This window comes from Alosa pseudoharengus, unplaced genomic scaffold (genome assembly GCF_046254945.1).
Source record: "Alosa pseudoharengus isolate Yale_2024_CS ecotype anadromous, Long Island Sound unplaced genomic scaffold, YU_APseudo_1.1 YU_APseudo_1.1_scf_2, whole genome shotgun sequence".
NCBI lineage: Eukaryota > Metazoa > Chordata > Actinopteri > Clupeiformes > Clupeidae > Alosa > Alosa pseudoharengus.
Window position 1 is genome coordinate 59,112,525 of NW_027468663.1, and position 24,665 is coordinate 59,137,189.

A 24,665-nucleotide genomic window follows, 5' to 3' on the forward strand; every position below is an offset into this window, starting at 1 on the left:
CGTTCACTGTTGATATTTTGCAGTTTCAGAAAACAATTCCGCCACAGACCAGGAACTCCCTGGTCTAAAGTCTGTGGCGCAAATGCAGATGCTATTTTAAGGGCGAATGCATGACCACAGGCCTGCATGAATGAATGCGTTGCACACCAATCTACAGACACCCCCGTGCACAGACGGAAACATTCAAAGCCTTGATAATATTTGTCCATTTCCCGGTTGTGTTCGTGCATTGGTGACCTAAAAATTTAGTAGCCTATATAGTACAACATCTACATGCAATATCTTTACAACAACGCCTAATTATGACCTATTAATTTGGACAACTTTATACAGCACTATAAAGGCTAAAGTTACCTTTAGTTTTGTTCCAATTTACCGTTGTGTATGGCTTTAAACATCGCGTGCGCTTTAACATCAGCCTAAGCATTATTCCAGCTGCGCTAAGGTTTTAAGCACCATAATTTTGCCTACCTTGTTGTAGCCCTATGTTCCCCCCATCCTTTCGTTATTTTCAAAAAACGTTTTATATCCATGATGGCCTTGAAGTCTTGAGTTAGTGAATTAGCTTAAATCAGCTTTTATGTGCTGTTAACCAGCAACCATAGATAGTACAAGAAAGCAGCAAGTATGGCTACAATTTCTGTAGTTGCTGCATCCATTCATTGTTATTCTCTCTCCTGCTCAAACAAATGTTGTGCGTGCATGAAGTTGATGATAACGTGTTTACAAACTGTACCTAACAGAAAATATTGTAAATAGCAGTTAATGGGATACTGTGCAGAGTTGAAAGTTAGGTCAACTTGGAAACTGTTTTTTCGTTGTTGAGTTTGCTGAGGGGTAAGGAGCCCTTGCTTGGCCACCTGTGCTGCGCAACGCACACTTCGCTCCTCTCATCTATACATCGTAGTTCCCATTTCTGTAAACCATACATAATTTCAAAGAAAAATATTACCACTCGGGAAATAAGTGTGGTGTCCATTAAGATGTGAAAAAATAGGCATAAATCTAGCGTACACATTTCACGAATCACGGATGTGTTGATGACATAAATTAGGAAATATTAGAGGACTTAAGGAGACGTGATGTTGAATTGCATGCCGATGCCATTTAACCCAAATGCCCCAGCGGCAGCACGGGAGAGAAGAGATCAACTGACAGAAGATATGCATTGTCTATAAAGAGGTAATGTTAGATTACATTGTACATTGCAAAAATATCACCATGCATTCATAACCTCGTGATTCAGTGAGAGTGATCCCAAAACATCGGAAAGTATGTCTTTGTGTCAATTCTGTATTACATTTTGTCAAGAGGAAAAATCAATAGCTGACTGAACTGAACAGTAAAATTATAGCGCTGTGAACGCTCCTGGCTGCGCCTGGCAAATACGTCACCATAATAGCAATCAGCTATGGAACAAGCGTGCCTGTTGTTAAAGGGAATGTGAGATGATGCTCTGATTGGTTTATTGCACGTTATGCCCAAACCACACCCATGATTAATGTAGCTACTTCAGACCACCCCATTTTAGATTTGCGTCGGGCGCAACAGTCAATTATCCCGCCGGTAAAATAGCATCAGCGCCCAAGATCCGCCCACAAAGTCACTTGCGTTTTGCGCAAAGACACTTCCGTTTCAGATCATTAAAATAGAGCCCTGAGTATTTATGCGTGTGTTAAAATTGTTATTATTGAGCATAGGGCTGGGCGATAAAACGATAGCGATATGTATCGCAATAGACATGTAATCGATATCAATAAAAAAATACGTTCAATAGAACATTCGATAATTAAAAGCAACACACACCTCCCGCCTTACGTTGTCCATAAATAAATAGGCTAAATATATCTTGCATTGTAGTAGCCTATGTGCAACTGTACCAGAGTAGGCGGTAGAAGTAAGCCTACCTCAACACAGATTCTCATCCTTGCCCCGTGCACACTCTCTCCCTCTCCCTCCTTAGCATGCACATGTAATCCAAACATTCACAATCGTTCAAGACGACTGGCTAAATTGCTATTAAATCCGGTTAGCATCATTAGCACGCTGCACGAATTTGTTCAAACTGTTGCATTCAGATTGACTGCTAAATTCTTATCATCTCAATCCCGATGCAAATGGAAAAGTATTTTCCAAGACTCAAACGGGCCTGTCCCAAGGAGAAAAAGTATTCATTTGAAACTTAAACACATGTGGGGAAACTGAACAGTCTAACCCAGGGGTGTCAAACATACGGCCCACGGGCCGGATGCGGCCCGCTAGATGGTTTAATCCGGCCCAGACTTGTAGAGAAAAAAAAATCTCTAGCCCATTCCTGTGAGGAGTTATGAATTTTCAAAGAAATAACCGAAATGCTCAATTTAGCCGCTAGGCGCAGCCAAAAAACAAAAAAAGTTGACTGGTCCTGTGCTGTCAGTTTGGCTACATTGTCGGGAGAAAAGCAGGCGTTGCAACAAAATTCAGAGACAAAGTGCAGCCTGCAAACGGAGGACAAGATGTTTGGGCATTTTATTGTATTTTGCACCAGGAAGTGTTGTGTTGCAAAACACTAAACTTGGATCATGTTAAAGTGTAGTTGTGCAAACTGTAAATTTAATCAGGTCGCGAGGTCTGACTCACCGTCAGTTTGACTGTTTTCTTAGTGATAATGGCATTCTGTCTGGCTTACCATACCACGCTGTAGTACGGTGGTTAAGCCGAGGTGCCGTACTCAAGCGTTTCTTTGAACTACGAGAGGAAATTGGACAGTTCTTGGAGAAAAAAGGCAGACCAGTAGCAATTTAAATGCCCGGAATGGGTGCAGGATCTGGCCTTTATGGTGGATAGCCTATTACACAGCACCGCCACCTAGCCTACAAAATTATTTGATCTGATGTAACCTAATCGTATCAGTTGATCGTATTGCTCATGCACTGCTAACTTATGTTTGTTAAATTCATTTTATTTTTCATACATTTGCACATTTACATTTTTAAGGCAGGATGTTAACTTTCTTCATAGCTCCCACTTGAGTTTAGTGTGGTGAGTTGGTTCAGGTGGTCAGATGTAAAAATGTAGGCCTATCCACTCAACTATAAAAATAAACCAGTTGTTTATGAGAGTGAAATGCATTTTATTTCAATTTCATTGGCCTCTCTGAATAAATGTGTAATAATCTAATATATCCATTGTGATTATGTAGGCTACAAATGTAGGCTGAAGGGTAAAGCATAGCCTACTGAAAAAAACTAAGCTGGAGATTTGGAGTTGTCAAAGGATGTTTTGCAATTATTTCACTGGTCCGGCCCACTTGAGATCAGATGGGCTGTATGTGGCCCCTGAACCAAAATGAGTTTGACATCCCTGGTCTAACCGGTAAACTATGATAAACTAGCAAATTAAGGGGGTTCACTCTTTATTACGACATCCCGTTATTACGACGACCCTCTATTACGACATACCGTTATTACGACATGCCTCTATTTAGACATGCCCCTACTCCGATTCTTTTTAGTACCACTATTCCGACATTACCAATCCTCATTTTCAATTTATCTCAGTTCCTGTATCCTATCAAATTCCAACCACCATCCACTCCAAACAATGTTTTTCCCAATAATTGATATCGGCACACATTTCAGTCAAAACCTTAGGTGATTTTGACCCATGTGACTAAATGTTACACATTATGTAAAACACAGGTAGCTCTCCTCATTTTATTCTCTAAGCTCTCAGGGGAGAACGGTCGGAAACTCCATGCATCAAACAAACTCTGTGCGTGCAGGCCACCTATATTAATTAATTAATGGCCGTCAATCAATGACCAATTGCGCAAAGACGGGCAGAATTCTTACGCTCCAGTAGCCTAAACCATTTCAGTGAACGTTCAAATAACCCCCAGAGTTCAGTGTCCATCAGGGTGTTCAAACTGGGTGTGCGATTCAAGTTGCTTATAGGCTTAGAGGACAATGATAAAGCCATATGCAACACATTTTGGCTTGCCAGCAGGTTGGATAAACTCAATTTACTACACAATAATGTAGGCTAGGCCTATATTTTTTACATGTCATGTGTGCAGTTGTTGAATTGCACATAACATATTTGCATTGCATGTAAATGCAATGGACTATTATCACTGTTCTTCTTATAATTATTCTTCTTCCGACCAAATTCAACGTTTAATGCGACTGAAACCGCTGAACCGTCTGACCTCATTCAAAGACTCCTACAAAGCTCTTGTAACGGACAATCGTTCTATGTATTTTTCATATTTGTGAACTTTATACTTTTTGAGATATTTAAGATAAAAGAGCAAGAAATTCCCATAGAGTTAACATTGACCGCTGTGGCGGCAACTTTTAGCATTATGACGTGACCGGCAGCTGAAAGCAATCACCACAATCTTTCTCCCACTGGAGCTGTGAATATTCTGAACGTTTTGGACGTTTTCGCCTGCCGTGATACTTTACTTGCTCGTAAAACTCTCCTTCAGAGGCACATTTCTCTAATAACAGACAAGGTAAGTGTTTTGGTTTTTGGTATTTGAGTCATTCATGTTGTCAAACGTTGTTTCCTATTAGACATTCTCTGGCTATAACGTTAGCATGTATGACAGTGGGTCACAAAAACTAACGTTATAACGTTAGAAAACGTTAACGTTAATGTTATAGTGAAATAGTTAACGTTAGCACCTTATTACGTTGATATTTATTATGTAAGGAAACCCAACGTTAACGTGTAAGGAAATCAACGTTAATGTCGTCGACTTTACAGTGACTGGTTAGCTGTAGGTTTTGATAGCTAACGACAGTCAAACGTAACGTAACGTTGCCTCCCAGCTAAGCACTATTACATTTCATTAGGCAGCAGCGTTTTAACTAGAAACGTAAACTGGTTCTATTTAACATTAGGTCACTTTCCACAGGTGTATAGAATCAAGCACCTAGAATAGATTATGAATGCAGACTGGTGCTTGGTTATACTGTGTGAAGAGACCTGATGAAACCCATCATGGTTTCATTCATGGCATGAATACTCATTGTTGATGGTCGTAACGTTATACTGTAGCTTCTACCGTTCACATTTTAGTTAAAGCTAACATATGCTCCTGTTTTTATTTACCAAACGTTGTACACCCCTTGTTTGTGTAAATAGACCAGGCTACGTTTTCATTCTATGCTGTTGATTCTTATGTAGCCTAAGTAACTTAAAACCTAGCAAGCTGTTTTTATAGCAGTTGGTTATCAAGATACTTAGGCCTAGTATCAGAATGATCAGTCCTTACTCATATGATTATCAACAGCAACAACAAAGCCATGCCTACAAAGTTTTCTAAGCTGCTTACGTTTTATATTGAAAAAAAAATATGATTAGCTATCAACTATCCTTAAACTGAAAACAATAAAACACAGAATTCTGCTTTGTTTGTAATGTAATATTATAGGCTAGTATTTAACTACCAGTAACTTGATGGTGCAACAATTGTATAGTACTCTACCTTTTTTAATTGTCCTAGAATTGTAGAGAATTGTTTAAAAAGCTTAAACTGTTTACCATGGTATTCGTTAGGTTAAACATGTGTCAGCCTAATGTAGTGTAACTTCACTTAATAGCTGTATTGAACAATTGTACAATTGCAGACATTCCTTGTATTGTTTTGGTATAGCTGTTGCTTTTGTCTTTTAGGGACCAGACCAGTGGTGATGACCATTGACATTGTGTGTGTGCCTGTCTGTGCACACCTGTCAACCATACATCTCTGACAATGTTGCTAGCAACATACCTACTAACATACATTCTTACAAACATGTGACCACATCTCAACATATCTGTGCACATACCATTTAACCATACTGAGATGTTTCTGAGATCTACACTGAGACATTCTGAGAACTATTGTTGGAACTTGTATACCTGTGAATCATATTTTTCAACCATTCATACCTTTGAATCATACCTGTGCTGTAACATCTGTGAAACTTAGTTATGCTGTTAGACCTCTGTTTTTAGACCTGAGCTGTGCTGTGTGAAAATTAAGATTCTAACTAAGTTCTGTCTAAAACTGATCATCCGACGGGCTGACTCTTTTATTCTTCAGTATATCACCATTCAAGATCTGTAAGAATGCAAATTCAGTAGACATCTGTTTTCTCCCATATCATTATTGGTTAACTTTAAAATTGGTTTCAACAACTTTGATTTTTTTGACTTGAAGTTTGCATTGGTTGTTAAGTGTTCATTAGTGTGTTCTGTGTATCACTCTGCTGTTTCTGCAGTACTGTATTAAAACAAAGAATGTTGATCAATATTGAATTGACCATTTATTTTTACTGACTGTCATATACTCTAAGCTAACATCTAACCAAGTAAGTGGTTTTCAAGAATACTGTAAGACTGTGTAATCTGAATAATCATACTGTAAGTAATATAATGTTATACACAGCTTTTTTGCATTTACATGCAATGGTAATTCCCTGGAATTGCATTTTCTAGTTATATATATAAGCATATTTATTTAGTCTTCTTTCTCTCGACTCTAGGCTAGCGCATGCATTATCATGGCCCTATAATTGTGCAAAGACAGACGGGATATCCGACGCTCCTTTTACAGTAAACCACTTCACAACGAACGTTCAAATAACCCCCAGAGTTCAGTGTCCATCAGTCCCAACATTTAGAAACATAATCGAAAAGTCCAAGCGTGAATTGGGTGTGTTTTGATTTTGAGAGAGACTGGAGAAAGGCCGAATGTCTCACAGCAACTGCGATAACCTTGTTTCTTGAAGGCTATCCTTGCCTCCAAATATCCACATCTAATGAGGGTCGGCGACTATCCCATTAGACGAATGTCAGTGTACGTCACTAAAGCACACGTAACTAGGACAATAATCACATTAATTGATTTAAGTATAATGATAATTGTACTGGCATTTATATTAATACAGTAATTTCCCGCATACGCTGCATCATGCATAATCTGCACCAATAAAGGCCGCACAAGTTTCATATGGGCTAATTATGTAGGCCTAATGAATAGTCATATTATAGCCTACTCTTCAGCTGTGGTCATTGCAAATTGATTGAATTTTGTTTGTGTGTTCGTGTGTTGTTTAAAGTTGGGATGATTACTGTAGGCCTATGCTGCCCATATTGGAATAAAAAAATAAAGGCCCACCCTAATCCTGGCTACGCCACTGTTAATGACCTCGTGTCGGAATGGCAGGACGTTTGAAAGAAAAGGTCAAGTGTCGCTACTCCGACAATGGAAAAAAAAAATGTCGCAGTAGTGGGACGCCTGAAAATTAATGTTAATGCCGCCACTTCAACAATTAGACGCCAATGTCTAAGTAGCGGCATGTCGGAATAGCAGCATGTAACCCAAATTAAGCTACTTTGTTTACAATATTTCCAGGTTTCAACCAGTGCTGCTTTTCATTCAGACTAATGTGCACAATTATTTATTTGAGTGTTTTTCATGATTGTGTTGCTATTTCTTTTCCCTGTTTGCTTTGATTGATAACTGGGGTGATTCAAATCAGAGGAAGGTTAAGTTTAAAATAAAAGTGTCTATTACTGTATGTCTATGTGGGAGCTCACTAAGCGCGAACCAGGATGCTAACGTCACCTATGAGACCAGATAATAGCCTTGCTAATGAGCTACTTCACCAGGTGTAAAAAACCTCGGAATCTGAATCGAAAACAACGTTTATGAGCAAAGCATTTACAAAAAATAATTTCCATAGGCTACAGGTTCAAATATTAAGAGATCCCTAAAATTCATTCGAATATCTTTAATTTTTAAAATAATCGAATTATTTTCGACTAACTGGTAAGGTGTCTGGGCGAGAGAGTCTGTTTTTTCCCCCTTATTTTCTTACCCTTGAGGGAGAGTGTGTGTGTGTGTGTGTGAGTGCGCATGTTGTTCCGCTGTGGGGGGGGAGGGAACAGACAGAGCTGGATATCTCGGACCTGTGTTGAATTTACCGTGGCAGCCTCGGGCTGCGGGTAGTAAATTACATAGCGTCCGAAGGAGACATCTAGAGGGTTGTCTTTCCTTTTCTCTTGTGGGGACGAAGAGTGTGTGTGTGTGGTTGCTATGAATCACTACATTGAGTACACTACACTTCCTATACTAGTTACTGTGAATCACTACATGGAGTACACTACACTTGCTACAGGGCTGCCAACTTTTCAAAAAACCTTGGAGTGAGATTTGGTGGGGCAAACCAAAATTTTGCTGCGGAAATTTTTGTTTGGCTCATTCAGCATTATACCATACAGTAAAAAAAACGTACATCAGTGGTTCTCAGGTGTAGGGACCAGGCATGGACGGATTATGAACTTTCGGGCCCCTGGGCCCACATGTATTAAGGGCTCCCCACTAATTGTCGCATATGTGGAAGGGGGGATTGGGGGTCTTCCCCCAGAATTTTGATGTGATTTCCTGTATTCTGGTGCATTTTGGTAGCTTAGAAATCTAGACACACCCTAGCGGCAGCAAATTACATTTGCTTCCAGGGCTAGTCTAGCAACTCTCCGTTGGCTTGTGAGCTCGAAAAATTAAACTTCTATCAGGCCAATCAAATCGTCTAGAGTGTCGTTAGGGGGGCATAACATAATGATTAATGGCAGAGTTGCAACAGTTTGGCTTGAATTCCCTGCTACTTCAAAACAAAGAAGATGGATATTGCTGTTGGCCAACAGTGTGACACGAGTTAAGCTTGTTTTGAGATGGCAAAAGTTTGAACTAGCCAACGAGCTCCGCTGGTGGGAAAACGCATGAGACTCAGTGCTGTCCTATTGCGTGCAGAGGGAATTTGAAAGACAACCGATTATCCCGCCCCTCGGACTGAGCACTGCGAACGGTGAGTGCCCAGACCCTACATTTTAATGTGGGTCTGGCTCGTCAGGGTAGCGTTTTGGGGATGGCCAATACTAAATTCAATCAGATTCATAGCCTACATCCTGATGTGTTGATATTGAGGCAATGATTCCATGCAAAGGCTTGGGCTTCAGGGCCCCCTGACACCTTGGGCCCCTGGGTCTGGGCCCGGAAGGCCCGTGCAGTAATCCATCCCTGGGACCAGGGTCCCAGAGTTAAATGAACATTGGTATCAAAGGGATCTAGCCTACTACTAGGACCATGGGCGTTGGAGGCATTGTGAAAGTGGGTGGGACATTTCAGAGGGGGGGTATGGGGGTCCTCCCCCAGAACATTTGTTTTGGACTAGATGCAATTTCCTGAATTCTGGTACATTTTAACAGGTTATTTAGATACTTCTATACTGTATAACAAAATAAAGCCAGCCTACGAAATTAATAAAAAGTAAATCATGCATAATTTAAAAATAACTCAATAGGCTACTTGGCTACGCAATAAGGTTTCCATTACAGCACCGCGGACGTTCAATGAACGCATGAAAGCGGATGGTTTGTTTGAAATCCCGACACTCTTTCAACTACATGGAACGTAATAGTGATCATCAAATACCTCCCCAGATTTCAGTGCCCATAAGTCCCAACATTTAACAATATAATCAAACAGTCCAAAAGTAAATTAAATATCAAACTAAACCGAAAATGTCATGCTTTTGAAGGCCTACCAGTATGCCACTCCAAGGAACGCATGTCTCAAAATAAAACTCGCATAAGAAATAAAGGGCTGTCTCGAATACAATCCTGCCCCTAAAGGCCTGTACTTTGTCTTAAGACCCCGGCCATAATTTGAGGATTTACAGTATCTAAGTAGACAAACTGGCTTCAGATATCCAACAGAGTGAATAGAGATTGTGCAGTCTTAGCTGTGGTTAGTGACGTGATGCTGTTAATGGGGAGTTTTACATACCCTAGTGTAAACCTATAGGTTATTATTTATTTGGCGTACCTATAAGGCTTTTTACCTTATCAAAAGTGAGGGGGATGACTGATCTCTTCAACACTGCGGGGGATTTGGTGCTTGTCACTGTGTGTGTGACAGAAGCGGAATGGGAGAATGCGTGTAACAAAAAAAAAGTTTATGAGCGATTTACGCGCAAATGGGAGAATCCAATGAACATGACAATGAAGCACTAAACAGATGCTGAAAACAGCATTGGTATTTCACACGGTAAAAGTGGGGGGGTCCAAACTAACAATTTTAAAAAGTGGGTGTGTGTTTTGTAAGAATTTAAGAAATGTTTGTATATTTTAACTTTTAAATGCATCAATCAGGTGCACTTTCAAAATAAATTCAGAGGTCAGACTTGCTTATTTTTATGGAAATATTTGTGCTGTAGCCTAAGCTATTTTGCACTTCAGAATTATAACCATGCACACACAGGTGGAATAGTTATGGTGATATTGCAATAAGTTCACAACCACAAAAACATATGCTACATTTCACAGTTCAGAAATGTGTGTACATTTCAGCACTCCATGAAATTATGCAGAAGTGGTCACCTGTGTTATTCAGCTAGTTTATTTAAGATAATATATTGGTCATTGTAATGGCCATAGCCTAGGCCTACATGCTATTCCTTTTTCAGGATGTACCCATATCTGCATGATGTGAATGTTTGCATATGGCTTATGTCAGGCTTTATATCAATATTTGTGTCTCGTTATTTGATTTTCTTCATATTTTTGCATTAATGTCACTAGGAAGCATGCCAATATAAATATATTCATTTATCTGTAATGGGATTGGCTGGAACCTGACAATATAAGAACCATGATAGTGGGATAATCTATGGCTGAGCAATTTACAAAAATGTATGTAGGCCTACTGACAAATAGTTTACATTAGAATACATTATAATTTCGCACCAATGAGGCTATGTAGAAATGTGTTGCAATTTCAAAACCGGATTACTCAGGAACCACTTATTGCACAGAGGCATGCTTTATATCCTCGTATTCGGTACGGTTTGCTGTTTATTGTGATATTGGGTTTGCCACGTGTTGTGTGAAGGGTTAGTGAAATATTAAACCGAGAGTAATGGGTGTGCACTGTGTGCAAAATGCAAATATGATTAGCCTAAATTGCACGTCGGTTCAATGTTAATTTTCTCGCGAACCATTTATCACAGCAACGTGGCGCTAATATCATTGGAAAGCTTAGATTCCGCTCGTTCACCTGATGTGTGATATCATATGTATAGGTTTAGTTTAGTTGAACCTCATCTGCCAGGTATTTGACCTACCAGGTTGACACTTCAGCGTGAAAAATACTCAATAATACTCAAAGCATACCTGAAGCCGGGGAAATGCGGGGGGGATGCGCCTGGGACGGCTTCTGAAGTAGCATCGCAAATGAGCTGACAGACAGGGGGTGCTCTTGAACCCTCTCACCGTCTCTGAACGCATAACCGCGGGGGTGCTCCTGAACCTCTCTGAACGCATAACCGCGGGGGTGCTCCTGAACCTCTCTGAACGCATAACCGTGGCTCAACAGGTAGATCTATAGATGGGCTAAACTCATTTTTCAGGCATCTGACCGACCGGGTTGACACTTCATCGTGAGAGATCGGGGGTGTGGCGTGTGAGTGTGTGAAACTAATCAAACGCGTGTGTCTCACGGCCAATGCGTGAGAGTTGGCACCTATGTTGCTATACTAGTTACTGTGAATAACTACATTGAGTGCACACTATATTAGTTACTATGAATCACCACATTGAGTACACTACACTCACTATACTAGTTACTGTGAATCACTACATTGAGTACACTACACTTGCTATACTAGTTACTATGAACCAAACTGGGTGTGAATGTGCATAAGAGTGTGTGTGTGTGGGGTGTGTGTGTGTGAACCACTACAGTGAGTACACTACACTTACTATGCAGTGGCCTCTATAAACCATTACAATGATAAAGAAAAGTAATTTATTAAACAGCCTCTGGGTGGTGTAATTTAGCCTCTGGGTGGTGTAATTTAGCCTCTGGGTGGTGTAATTTAGCGTGCTGTATTTAGCCTCCAGGTGGTGTAATTTAGCCTCCGGGTGGTGTTGCCAAGCTGCTCAAGGCCTCAGTCCAACACAGAGCAGTCCGCCACTAACAGCTGTTTGCTGTTCATTTGTGGGGTTAGTTTGCAGTGTTAGTTGTTAGCTGTTCATTTGTGGTGTTAGCTTGTGGTGTTAGCTTGCAGTGTTAGTTTGTGGTGTTAGCTTGTGGTGTTAGCTTGCAGTGTTAGTTTGTGGTGTTAGTTTGTGGTGTTAGCTTGCAGTGTTAGTTTGTGGTGTTAGCTTGTGGTGTTAGCTTGCAGTGTTAGTTTGTGGTGTTAGCTTGTGGTGTTAACTTGCAGTGTTAGTTTGTGGTGTTAGCTTGCAGTGTTAGTTTGCCGTGTTAGTTTATGATGTTAGCTTGCAGTGTTAGTTTGTGATGCTAGGTTACGTCTGCTGCTGTACCCAATCAGGATACCCAGAGCGATGGTGCTTTGCAGGGCTAGAGGTGAGGATAGTGATCAGTATGTGAGTGTGTGTGAGAGTGCGTGAGTGTGTGTGAGTGTGTGTATGTTTGTGAGGGTTTGTGAGGGTGTGCGTGTGTGTGTGTGTATGAGTGTATGTGAGAGAGTGTGTGTGTGTGTATGTAAGAGTGTGTGTATGTGTATGAGTGTATGTAAGAGTGTGTGTGTGTGTGAGGGTGTGTGTGTGTGTGTGTATGAGTGTATGTGAGAGGGTGTGTGTGTGTGTGTGTATGAGTGTATGTAAGAGTGTGTGTGTGTGTATGAGTGTATGTAAGAGTGTGTGTGTATGAGTGTATGTAAGAGTGTGTGTGTGTGTGTGTGAATGAGTGTATGTAAGAGTGTGTGTGTGTGTGTATGAGTGTATGTGTGTTTGTGTGTGTGTGTGTATGAGTGTATGTAAGAGTGTGTGTGTGTGTATATGAGTGTATGTAAGAGTGTGTGTGTGTGTGTGTGTGTATGTGTGTATGTAAGAGTGTGTGTGTGTGTGTATGAGTGTATGTAAGAGTGTGTGTGTGTGTGTGTGTATGAGTGTATGTAAGAGTGTGTGTGTATGTGTGTGAGGGTATGTAAGAGTGTGTGTGTGTGTGTATATGAGTGTATGTAAGAGTGTGTATGATTGTATGTAAGAGTGTGTGTGTGTGTATGTAAGAGTGTGTGTGTGTGTGTGTATGCGTGTATGTAAGAGTGTGTGTGTGTGTGTATGAGTGTATGTAAGAGTGTGTGTGTGTGTGTGAGGGTATGTAAGAGTGTGTGTGTGTATGAGTGTATGTAAGAGTGTGTGTGTGTGTGTGAGGGTAGTAATCAGTGTGTTGGAACACTTGGTGTCCATGCGGCTCTTTGTACGGTACACTGAGAACTTGAGCGTCCCATCCTGCTGGATAACGATTACTACCCTCACACACTCTCACACACACACACACACACACACTTGGTGCCCATGTTTGTACGGTACACTGAGAACTTGAGCGTCCCATCATGCTGGAGTAACTCAGTAGAAATGCTTAAATACATGCTTAAGTATTAATGTGGAGTAACTCAGTAGAAATGCTTAAATACATGCTTAAGTATTAATGTGGAGTAACTCAGTAGAAATGCTCACATATACATATACATATTACATTACATATACATTACATATACACATACAGTACTTAAGTATTAATAGGGAGTATCTGTACTTTACTTGAGTTTTTATTTTTCTTCCTACTTTTACTTTTACTTTCATTTTTAAATTTTAAATGTATATTTTCACTGCGCAACATGCCAAACCAATGTTTAGAATTTCTGAAAAATCACAGAATTTGAAGTGGTGAAAATCATAAACTCCTTAAAAACTGGTGATCAAAAGATAAAGTGATTTAGTGATGTTAGTTTGCTGTGTTAGTTTATGATGTTAGCTTGCAGTGTTAGTTTGTGATGCTAGGTTACGTCTGCTGCTGTACCCAATCAGGATACCCAGAGCGATGGTGCTTTGCAGGGCTAGAGGTGAGGATAGTGATCAGTATGTGAGTGTGTGTGAGAGTGCGTGAGTGTGTGTGAGTGTGTGTATGTTTGTGAGGGTTTGTGAGGGTGTGCGTGTGTGTGTGTGTATGAGTGTATGTGAGAGAGTGTGTGTGTGTGTATGTAAGAGTGTGTGTATGTGTATGAGTGTATGTAAGAGTGTGTGTGTGTGTGAGGGTGTGTGTGTATGAGTGTATGTGAGAGGGTGTGTGTGTGTGTGTGTGTATGACTGTATGTAAGAGTGTGTGTGTGTGTATGAGTGTATGTAAGAGTGTGTGTGTATGAGTGTATGTAAGAGAGTGTGTGTGTGTGTGTGTGTGAATGAGTGTATGTAAGAGTGTGTGTGTGTATGAGTGTATGTAAGAGTGTGTGTGTGTGTATATGAGTGTATGTAAGAGTGTGTGTGTGTATGTGTGTATGTAAGAGTGTGTGTGTGTGTGTATGAGTGTATGTAAGAGTGTGTGTGTGTGTGTGTGTATGAGTGTATGTAAGAGTGTGTGTGTATGAGTGTATGTAAGAGTGTGTGTGTATGTGTGTGAGGGTATGTAAGAGTGTGTGTGTGTGTGTATATGAGTGTATGTAAGAGTGTGTATGATTGTATGTAAGAGTGTGTGTGTGTGTATGTAAGAGTGTGTGTGTATGCGTGTATGTAAGAGTGTGTGTGTGTGTGTATGAGTGTATGTAAGAGTGTGTGTGTGTGTGTGAGGGTATGTAAGAGTGTGTGTGTGTATGAGTGTATGTAAGTGTGTGTGTGTGTGTGTGAGGGTAGTAATCAGTGTGTTGGAACACTTGGTGTCCATGCGGCTCTTTGTACGGTACACTGAGAACTTGAGCGTCCCATCCTGCTGGATAACGATTACTACCCTCACACACTCTCACACACACACACACACACACACTTGGTGCCCATGTTTGTACGGTACACTGAGAACTTGAGCGTCCCATCATGCTGGAGTAACTCAGTAGAAATGCTTAAATACATGCTTAAGTATTAATGTGGAGTAACTCAGTAGAAATGCTTAAATACATGCTTAAGTATTAATGTGGAGTAACTCAGTAGAAATGCTTAAATACATGCTTAAGTATTAATGTGGAGTAACTCAGTAGAAATGCTTAAATACATGCTTAAGTATTAATGTGGAGTAACTCAGTAGAAATGCTCACATATACATATACATATTACATTACATATACATTACATATACACATACAGTACTTAAGTATTAATGGGGAGTATCTGTACTTTACTTGAGTTTTTATTTTTCTTCCTACTTTTACTTTTACTTTCATTTTTAAATTTTAAATTTTAAATGTATATTTTCACTGCGCAACATGCCAAACCAATGTTTAGAATTTCTGAAAAATCACAGAATTTGAAGTGGTGAAAATCATAAACTCCTTAAAAACTGGTGATCAAAAGATAAAGTGATTTAGTGATGTTAGTTTGCCGTGTTAGTTTATGATGTTAGCTTGCAGTGTTAGTTTGTGATGCTAGGTTACGTCTGCTGCTGTACCCAATCAGGATACCCAGAGCGATGGTGCTTTGCAGGGCTAGAGGTGAGGATAGTGATCAGTATGTGAGTGTGTGTGAGAGTGCGTGAGTGTGTGTGAGTGTGTGTATGTTTGTGAGGGTTTGTGAGGGTGTGCGTGTGTGTGTGTGTATGAGTGTATGTGAGAGAGTGTGTGTGTGTGTATGTAAGAGTGTGTGTATGTGTATGAGTGTATGTAAGAGTGTGTGTGTGTGTGAGGGTGTGTGTGTGTGTGTGTATGAGTGTATGTAAGAGGGTGTGTTTGTGTGTGTGTGTATGAGTGTATGTAAGAGTGTGTGTGTGTGTATGAGTGTATGTAAGAGTGTGTGTGTATGAGTGTATGTAAGAGTGTGTGTGTGTGTGTGTGTGTGTGTGTGAATGAGTGTATGTAAGAGTGTGTGTGTGTGTGTATGAGTGTATGTGTGTTTGTGTGTGTGTGTGTATGAGTGTATGTAAGAGTGTGTGTGTGTGTATATGAGTGTATGTAAGAGTGTGTGTGTGTGTGTGTGTATGTGTGTATGTAAGAGTGTGTGTGTGTGTGTATGAGTGTATGTAAGAGTGTGTGTGTGTGTGTGTATGAGTGTATGTAAGAGTGTGTGTGTATGAGTGTATGTAAGAGTGTGTGTGTATGTGTGTGAGGGTATGTAAGAGTGTGTGTGTGTGTGTGTATATGAGTGTATGTAAGAGTGTGTATGATTGTATGTAAGAGTGTGTGTGTGTGTATGTAAGAGTGTGTGTGTGTGTGTGTATGCGTGTATGTAAGAGTGTGTGTGTGTGTGTATGAGTGTATGTAAGAGTGTGTGTGTGTGTGTGAGGGTATGTAAGAGTGTGTGTGTGTATGAGTGTATGTAAGAGTGTGTGTGTGTGTGTGAGGGTAGTAATCAGTGTGTTGGAACACTTGGTGTCCATGCGGCTCTTTGTACGGTACACTGAGAACTTGAGCGTCCCATCCTGCTGGATAACGATTACTACCCTCACACACTCTCACACACACACACACACACACACTTGGTGCCCATGTTTGTACGGTACACTGAGAACTTGAGCGTCCCATCATGCTGGAGTAACTCAGTAGAAATGCTTAAATACATGCTTAAGTATTAATGTGGAGTAACTCAGTAGAAATGCTTAAATACATGCTTAAGTATTAATGTGGAGTAACTCAGTAGAAATGCTTAAATACATGCTTAAGTATTAATGTGGAGTAACTCAGTAGAAATGCTCACATATACATATACATATTACATTACATATACATTACATATACACATACAGTACTTAAGTATTAATGGGGAGTATCTGTACTTTACTTGAGTTTTTATTTTTCTTCCTACTTTTACTTTTACTTTCATTTTTAAATTTTAAATTTTAAATGTATATTTTCACTGCGCAACATGCCAAACCAATGTTTAGAATTTCTGAAAAATCACAGAATTTGAAGTGGTGAAAATCATAAACTCCTTAAAAACTGGTGATCAAAAGATAAAGTGATTTAGTGATGATATTGAAGTCTCTCATCAATAGTAAAGATAAAGTGATTTAGTGATGATATTGAAGATAAGATGATATTAAAGATAACGTGATTTAGTGATGATATTGAAGATAAGATAACTTGATTTAGTGATGATATTGAAGATAACTTGATTTAGTGATGATATTGAAGTCGGTGATGATCACAGCTGCTCTGTGCTGTTCCCACGGAAACGGTAACCTCTGGTGACCTACGCTCCTCCCCTTTCCCCTGGCCTTCCTTACGGCACACTCATGTTCTACCGTCTACCCATGGTGCACTGGGGCGTGTGTGTGTGACCACAGGCCGGTAGGCTCAGTGGAAAGTCCCCCCCCCTCTCTCTCACACACACTATACACACTCAAACGCACACGCTCACACACACTATACACACTCATACGCACACGCTCACACACTCTCTCTCTCACACACACTATACACACTCAAATGCACACGCTCACACACACACACACTCTCTCTCTCAAACACACACACACAGACACACACACTCTCTTGCTCTCTCAAACACTCACACACACACACACACACACACACACTCTTTACACACGCCCTCTCCCTTTTCCTCGCTTGAGTCCCCAATCTTCTGTTCTTCTGCTCTCCCCGTCCAACTTCCTCTCACTGTGTGTGTGTGTGTGTGTTTGCATAGAAAAGTCGTACTCTAAAATCGTTGCTTTTTCGCTAATTTATTTCCACACAGCAGTAGGGGTAACAGACGTTTCGGCCTTTCGGCCTTCATCAGTGTGTGTCATCCCTGGCCACTTCATGGTCTTAAAAAGTAGCCTGGAATGGAGTCAGCGAGCACTCCGACTCACCGGCCGGTCATCAGTCGGAGCGCTTGGTGTCTCAACACACACACACAGCACATGTCCAGACATTAATAAAGGCACAACACACACACACACACACACACACACACACACAGCACATATCCAGACATTAATAAAGGCACAACACACACACACACACACACACACAGCACATATCCAGACATTAATAAAGGCACAACACACACACAGCACATGTCCGGACATTAATAAAGGCACAACACACACAGCACATGTCCAGACATTAATAAAGGCACAACACACACACACACTAACACACACACACACACAGCACATGTCCAGACATTAATAAAGGCACAACACACACACACACACACAGCACATGTCCAGACATTAATAAAGGCACAACACACACACACACACACAGCACATGTCCAGACATTAATAAAGGCACAACACACACACACACACACAGCACATGTCCAGACATTAATAAAGGCACAACACACACACACACACACAGCACATGTCCAGACATTAATAAAGGCACAACACACACACACACACACACAGCACATGTCCAGACATTAATAAAGGCACAACACACACACACACACACACAGCACATGTCCAGACATTAATAAAGGCACAACACACACACACACACACACACAGCACATGTCCAGACATTAATAAAGGCATAACACAACACACACACACACACACAGCACATATCCAGACATTAATAAAAGCATAGCAGAAAAAGTGTAGGCTACACTCCAAAAATACACTTAATACGACAAGTCAAAACATTCATTCCATCTGGTGACATAGAACGTAGGTGATACATCCAGAACGCCTCCCTTTGAAGAAGCTTCCTGTCTAAATCTCCCTGAGGTCTATGTACGTGTTCTATACCAGTGCATTTAAGATCTTCTAAAGTGTGATTTAACGTATGGTAACTGACACGGGCATTGCAAAAGATAAATTGTGTTTTTCGTAGATAAATGTATCAATGAACCAATTTTGTAAATGTTTCCCGTGTGGATACAGCTAAATGTGTTTTTAACATGTGTGGACAAGCAGCACAAATCCTTTAATGAAAGAGGAATTCCCTGTGCAAACCACGTCCAACCACCAATACAGTGTTACATTACTAGGCCTCTTGTGAGTAAAGATCACAAATGATAGATAGATAGATACTTTATTGATCCCCAGGGGAAATTTAAAGAAGCCCTATGCAGGTCTGGTTATTCCTTTGCTGTTTCTGGGTTTTCGCCTGATTTGGGCTCGCATTTTTCACGACATAGCTCCCCCTGAAGCTTCGGTAGCAAGTGACTGCTACGCTAAACCCCCACTAGCTAGCGAGCTAGCCATCAAGAAACCAAGCTAAACACATAGGGCTCACAATAAAACGGTCAAACAAACACATTGTTCAAGAGACTATCAAACCACATTACAAAAACGAAGTTCACCCAAGGGTAGACTACTTACAATTTCAACAGCAAAAAAGCCAAGTCGGAGTCCGTTTTGCAGTCTTCTTAGAAACTACAATCTGACTACATTTTCGAGTATTTCCGCCGAGTTACATCCGGATGTGTTCGGACCACGACTAGAAAGTTGCATATTCGGTTTTTCCGCGGAGAAGCACTAGGGGGAGACGAAGCACCCACCAAACGACCCAAAAAGTGTTGTAGAACCATCAGAACGACTCTCAACCTGCATAATTAAGGTCATTTTTGCTAAAACTGTTGCATAGGGCCTCTTTAAGTGTTCAAATTCAAATGTGTTCTTCAGAGAGATGTCTGCTGATAGAATATGCCAATATGTGTTTGCAATTGATATAAAAGCTCTTGATCATTTGTTATAATGAGTGTGTGTGTTTGCAATTGATATAAAAGCTCTTGATCATTTGTTATAATGAGTGTAGATTTGATCTCTGCGAGGATCTTACTTTTTCATAGGCTGTGTATGTTTGCATACATACTGTATGTATGTATCCATGTTTGTGTGCGAAAATGTAAGCTTTTAACTGTGTGTGTGTGTGTGTGTGTGTGTGTGTGTGTACATGTGTGTGTGTGTGTGTGCGTGTGTGTGTGTGTGTGCGTGTGTGTGAGCAGGTCTGTTTATAGAGAGGTTCTGTATGACCGGGGGGAACAGTCCTATTGGTTACCTGAAGGCCTATCACACCAACCTCTATCTGTCAGCAGATGCATACAAGGTCCGAGAGGCTCTAGACGAAGGTATTCACACACGCGCGCACACACACACACGCGCACACACACAGACGCACATGCACACACACACATACTGTACACACAGACACACACTGACACACAAAAACACACATACAGGGTATTTAAGTACTTCTTCAATAAGCTTCTTCTTTCTCACCCCCCCCCCTCTCCCCCCCGTGCTCCTGCAGGCATTGCCGCGGCGACCATGTTCACCCCTGAGAAGGTGGTGGAGGTGAGTGAGGTGGAGCTGCGTGTGGCGTTTGACGGGGACGCTGTGCTCTTCGACGACGAGTCGGAGCGCATCTATAAAGCTCACGGACTCGACAAGTTCTTCGAGCACGAGAAAGCACTGGCAGACAAGCCACTAGATCATGTAGGTCAACCACGTGTGTGTGTGTGTGTGTGTGGCATTAGTGTATGTGTGTGTGGCGTTAGTGATTATGTGAAGTGAGTGTGTGAAGTGTGTGTGTGTGTGAGAGAGAGAGAGTGTATGTGTGTGAGAGAGTGTGTGTGTGTGTGCGTGTGAGTGTGTATTGCTTGTGTATGTGTGTGTATGTGTGTGTGTCAGTCCTGGCATCACTGAATAGCCTATATGCACAGTTCCTTCCTGGTTACGATAAGCCAGTTCATCCATTTCGGGTCGTCAGCTGTGCTTTCTGTCAGTCAGAGCCGTCAAAACAATGACTTTCTACACTCGTTGCCTTCAAGACTTACCCCGTGTCACTATCAACGATGTACATCGTCTTATTAAGGCATACTCAACCACGGCATTAAGCAAAAAGGAAAAAGGATTTAGGGTAAGTGTGCAACGTTACCGTTAACCTAACGTTAACGTCAATTATGATGTTCAGCGAGAGCTAGCGTTACATAGCCATAACGTTAACGTTTATGATATAACACCGAACAATATAATATAATCATATTGAATCACCTACTGGCACTGAAATGTATGTGAGCTTTGAGATCAACAGGATGGCAGTCATAAAAACTATGTATTAAAGCTATGTTGTTATGCTCGCGTAAGCTAACGTAATGTCGCTACGCTCGCTGATAATGTTTTTGTTTCTCAGTTTCTGACAAGAACGAGTCAGGAGAGGTGTCTGTGAGGGCAAACTGCTTCAGGTCAATGAGGAAAAGCGAGAGACCACACAACTTAAGTGTAGGGAAATGAGTGCAGGTTCAGTGTAAAAATGTTTAAAATGTATTTTAGGAATGAATGGTTTGCAATATCAAGATATTAGATAGCCTAACGATGTAGCCTAGTCTCCCCACACACAGCAAGTGGGGTTAAACACACCAGTGACGGAATTAGACCTACAGTAGGTTCATGTATATTAGTTATATGACACTGTAACTAGGCCTGTCGCGATATTCAATAAATCAATTAATCGCATGATAATTAAAATTAGCTCGATAATTTTTCTGGCCACGATAAATGCCATTTGTTTGTTTTCCTCGTCTCTCTCTCCCTCTCTCTCTCTCGGGTCCTTAGAGTAACCATGAGTGAACCCTCATGTCAGTCACTTGTCAGTCGCATGGTGTGTGGGGAGGCGGAACTACTGGCGTAGCCTAACACAGAGTGCAGCTAGAGAGCCGCGTGAGAAGTATACCGGTAGGCGCTAGGCAGAGAGAAAGCTAGTTGCGAGTTCGAATAGGCTATGCCTATTCGAGACAAAAAAGATGGAATTGGTTTCTAAGCAAAACGCGACAGCTGCAGTGTGGGAGCATTTCGGATTTAAACCGAATGCCCGTGGTGAACCACTGAACGTGTGCGAGTCGGTGTGTCGCATTTGTTGGAAAACAGTCGCAATTAAAAGCGGCAACACAACAAACATGCATATGCATCTAAAACACAATCATCCGCTGCAGTTTTCCCAGTTGGGGAAAAAAAACACAACAAGTGGGCCGTCTTACTCTTCCCGAGGAAAATTCTCAGAACGACAATATTATCGCTTATCGCAATAATTTCTGAGACAATTTATCGTCAAGCAAAATTTGTTATCGTGACAGGCCTAACTGTAACATACATGAACATCAAAAACACATTGGTTATTTTACCAACGTGTAAACATTTATTTTACAGAATGTTCTCAAACGTCACATTACAGCCAACAGGGAGCAATAGCTGTCCCTCCTACTCACAGCTGCACGGGGTTTGAGCAGCAATGGCACAAACCCAGGACCTAGGTAATGTTTGTTTCCAACACTTCCACAATTAAAATATTTCAATCAACTCTCAACAGGTTTGCACGTAGGCTACAGCATCCTTAAATAAATCAATTCTTGTACATTTGCTCACAGGGTTTCAAGCCTAGTCCAACAAATGAGATGGTAGTGTTGTCAGCTTGGCCCAAGGAGAGAAGAGTGGCTGAAGGAATCAGGTGACATGAGTTCAAATGAATATCTCTGCTACATTCTGTGTCTGCTGTTTCTGTCCACACACACACACACACACACACACACACACACACACATGTAACCTAAAAAGCATTCATTCATTTCTGATAATAAAAACATTGCTACCTGTTTAACTGATCAGTTATGTTGTATGTTTTCAGGAGTAACTTATACAAAGCAGCCTATAACCTGACCTGTGACCTTCCGGACATGTCAGTCCTTCGGTTGAATGACATCTACCAAGGCATGCCAAGGGAAACTGCTCCACTAATAACCACCATGGGAATTGCAGGGGGTGTGCCATTAGTAGACAGTGCCTTTGGAAAAGTCCAAGAAGGTAGTGTTCTCTCCTACCATCTTCCAGCATGGACTCCACCGAAAACATGTCCACATGCCACTGCACCATTACGACCATCCTTACCTCTTGATGGTTACTCTCTGGGGCCCTCAGTGTGTTGTTTTGTGCTTAACTACCATCAGCAGCTGCACATGAAATCTCTTCAAACATCAGAGTTCATGGCACACCAACTTGAGGAAAGCACAAGACAACAGAGCACACTGAAGGAATGGCACCTTCTAAGAAAGCCACGTGTGACTTCCTCTAGATTCAGGTATGTGTAATATTTTTTTTATTGATAGTCATTACATTGTTTAAGATGTTGTTTAAATACTTAGACCAAGTTGTGTGTGTTCATGCATTTCTAGAGAGGTTTGCCATGTGAGAGGACAGTCCTCAGCAGAGAACCTGGCACTCAGTATTTTACGGCCAAGTTATCAGACCGCAGAAATGAAGAGGGGTCTTCAGATGGAGCCCAAGGCAGTAGAAGAGTACTGCCTTGTCAAGGATGTAAACCACTATCCTTGCGGTTTTATCATCCACCCAGATGCACCATGGCTCGGGTCATCACCAGATGGGTTGGTATACGACCCAAGTGCTGAGCCTGCGTTTGGACTGCTGGAGGTGAAGTGTCCAAATGTGAGAAGTTATGTAGACTGTATGTACCTTAGGGTCTCAGATGGAGTGCTACAGCTAAAACCATCTCACACTTACTACTGGCGGGTACAGGGACGACTGCTCATAACTGCTCTGGAATGGTGGGATTTTGTTGTCTATGCAGAAGATGACATGTTCATTCAGAGAATATATAGAGATGGCAGAATCATAAAAACAATGAAGGAAAAGGTTGATTACTTCTACTTTTACTTTTATCTACCAATGCTTTTGGCTTAAAAAAATCCATTCCATTTACAGTACTTGTTTCAATCAGTTTTAATCAGTTAGCATTGATTTTAGGTTTTAGTGTTCATTTTTACAAATCTATACAAAATGCACCTCTCATTTTAATTTCACTGTGGCAAAATTATGTATGTGTTCTATATACAGTCAATGGGAACGATTATAACAAACAGTTACAACATTAACAACAACAATATTATTTGAATGCTCTGCCCTCCACAGTACCACTCCAGAGAAATCTTGACACCTCTACTTAGACCAGGCTTTTACAAGTGGACCATTTTGGGAATTTAACAGAAGGCATGCTACTACATAGAGCTGGTTAATATTACCAAGCATGTTTAGGGGGATAGCTGTGTCAAAGAATTTGTGCTCTTTCAACCGACGAATTAGCCGCTCAACATGCACCCTAAGGCGTGCGATAGACTGGGTCTCCCTGACCTCGTTTGCTGGCATCTGAGGTCTTCCGGCTAGGAATGCAGGCCTGTACGCTTTACAAGGCACACAGTCATCCAGCAGGAAGCCTCTGTCCACCATGATTGCCATATCCGGCCTGAGCAGTTTACATAGTCCTGACTCCACAAGGATCTGCTTGTCACTGACTGAGCCAGCAAAGAGTGGAGAACCAAAGTTACAGCAGCATGAGGGGCCATGCCAATCATCCCCTTCAATGTACAATGGGACTTGTAACTGGAATAAACTTCACTCTGGAGTAAAGGAGAGGAAGGTGTTTGACATCTGAGCTCTGTGCAGTCCAGGATCACTGTAGTGTCTGGGTAATCTTTGAACTCTGCTGGCAAGTACTCACTGATTTTGTTTTGGGGCATCCAAATTCGCTGTGAGCCAAGAACACAAAACAAAAAATTGCTCCACGTCTGAATGATCCTGCTTACAGTAGACTGATGTACCCCATACCGGTCAGCCAGGTCTTTCTGCTTCAGTCCCAGGGCAAGGTAGTTCAGGAAGAGGAACAGTTCATCTACTGGCTGTAAAGACTGTGTCTGTACCATGGTTGTACTTTGCCTTG

The 24,665-nt window shown here is 41.2% G+C and overlaps 1 protein-coding gene across 1 annotated transcript in view; it reads left to right on the forward strand.

Moving 5' to 3' along the window:
• The window catches only part of nt5c1ab (5'-nucleotidase, cytosolic IAb), a 51,494-nt gene that overhangs the window by 24,101 nt on the left and 2,728 nt on the right, over positions 1-24,665 (forward strand). Inside the window, exons 4-5 of the mRNA XM_076293358.1 lie at positions 19,888-20,010; positions 20,193-20,377. Of these exons, the coding sequence (XP_076149473.1) occupies positions 19,888-20,010; positions 20,193-20,377 (308 nt within the window). The remainder of the gene's footprint in view (positions 1-19,887; positions 20,011-20,192; positions 20,378-24,665) is intronic.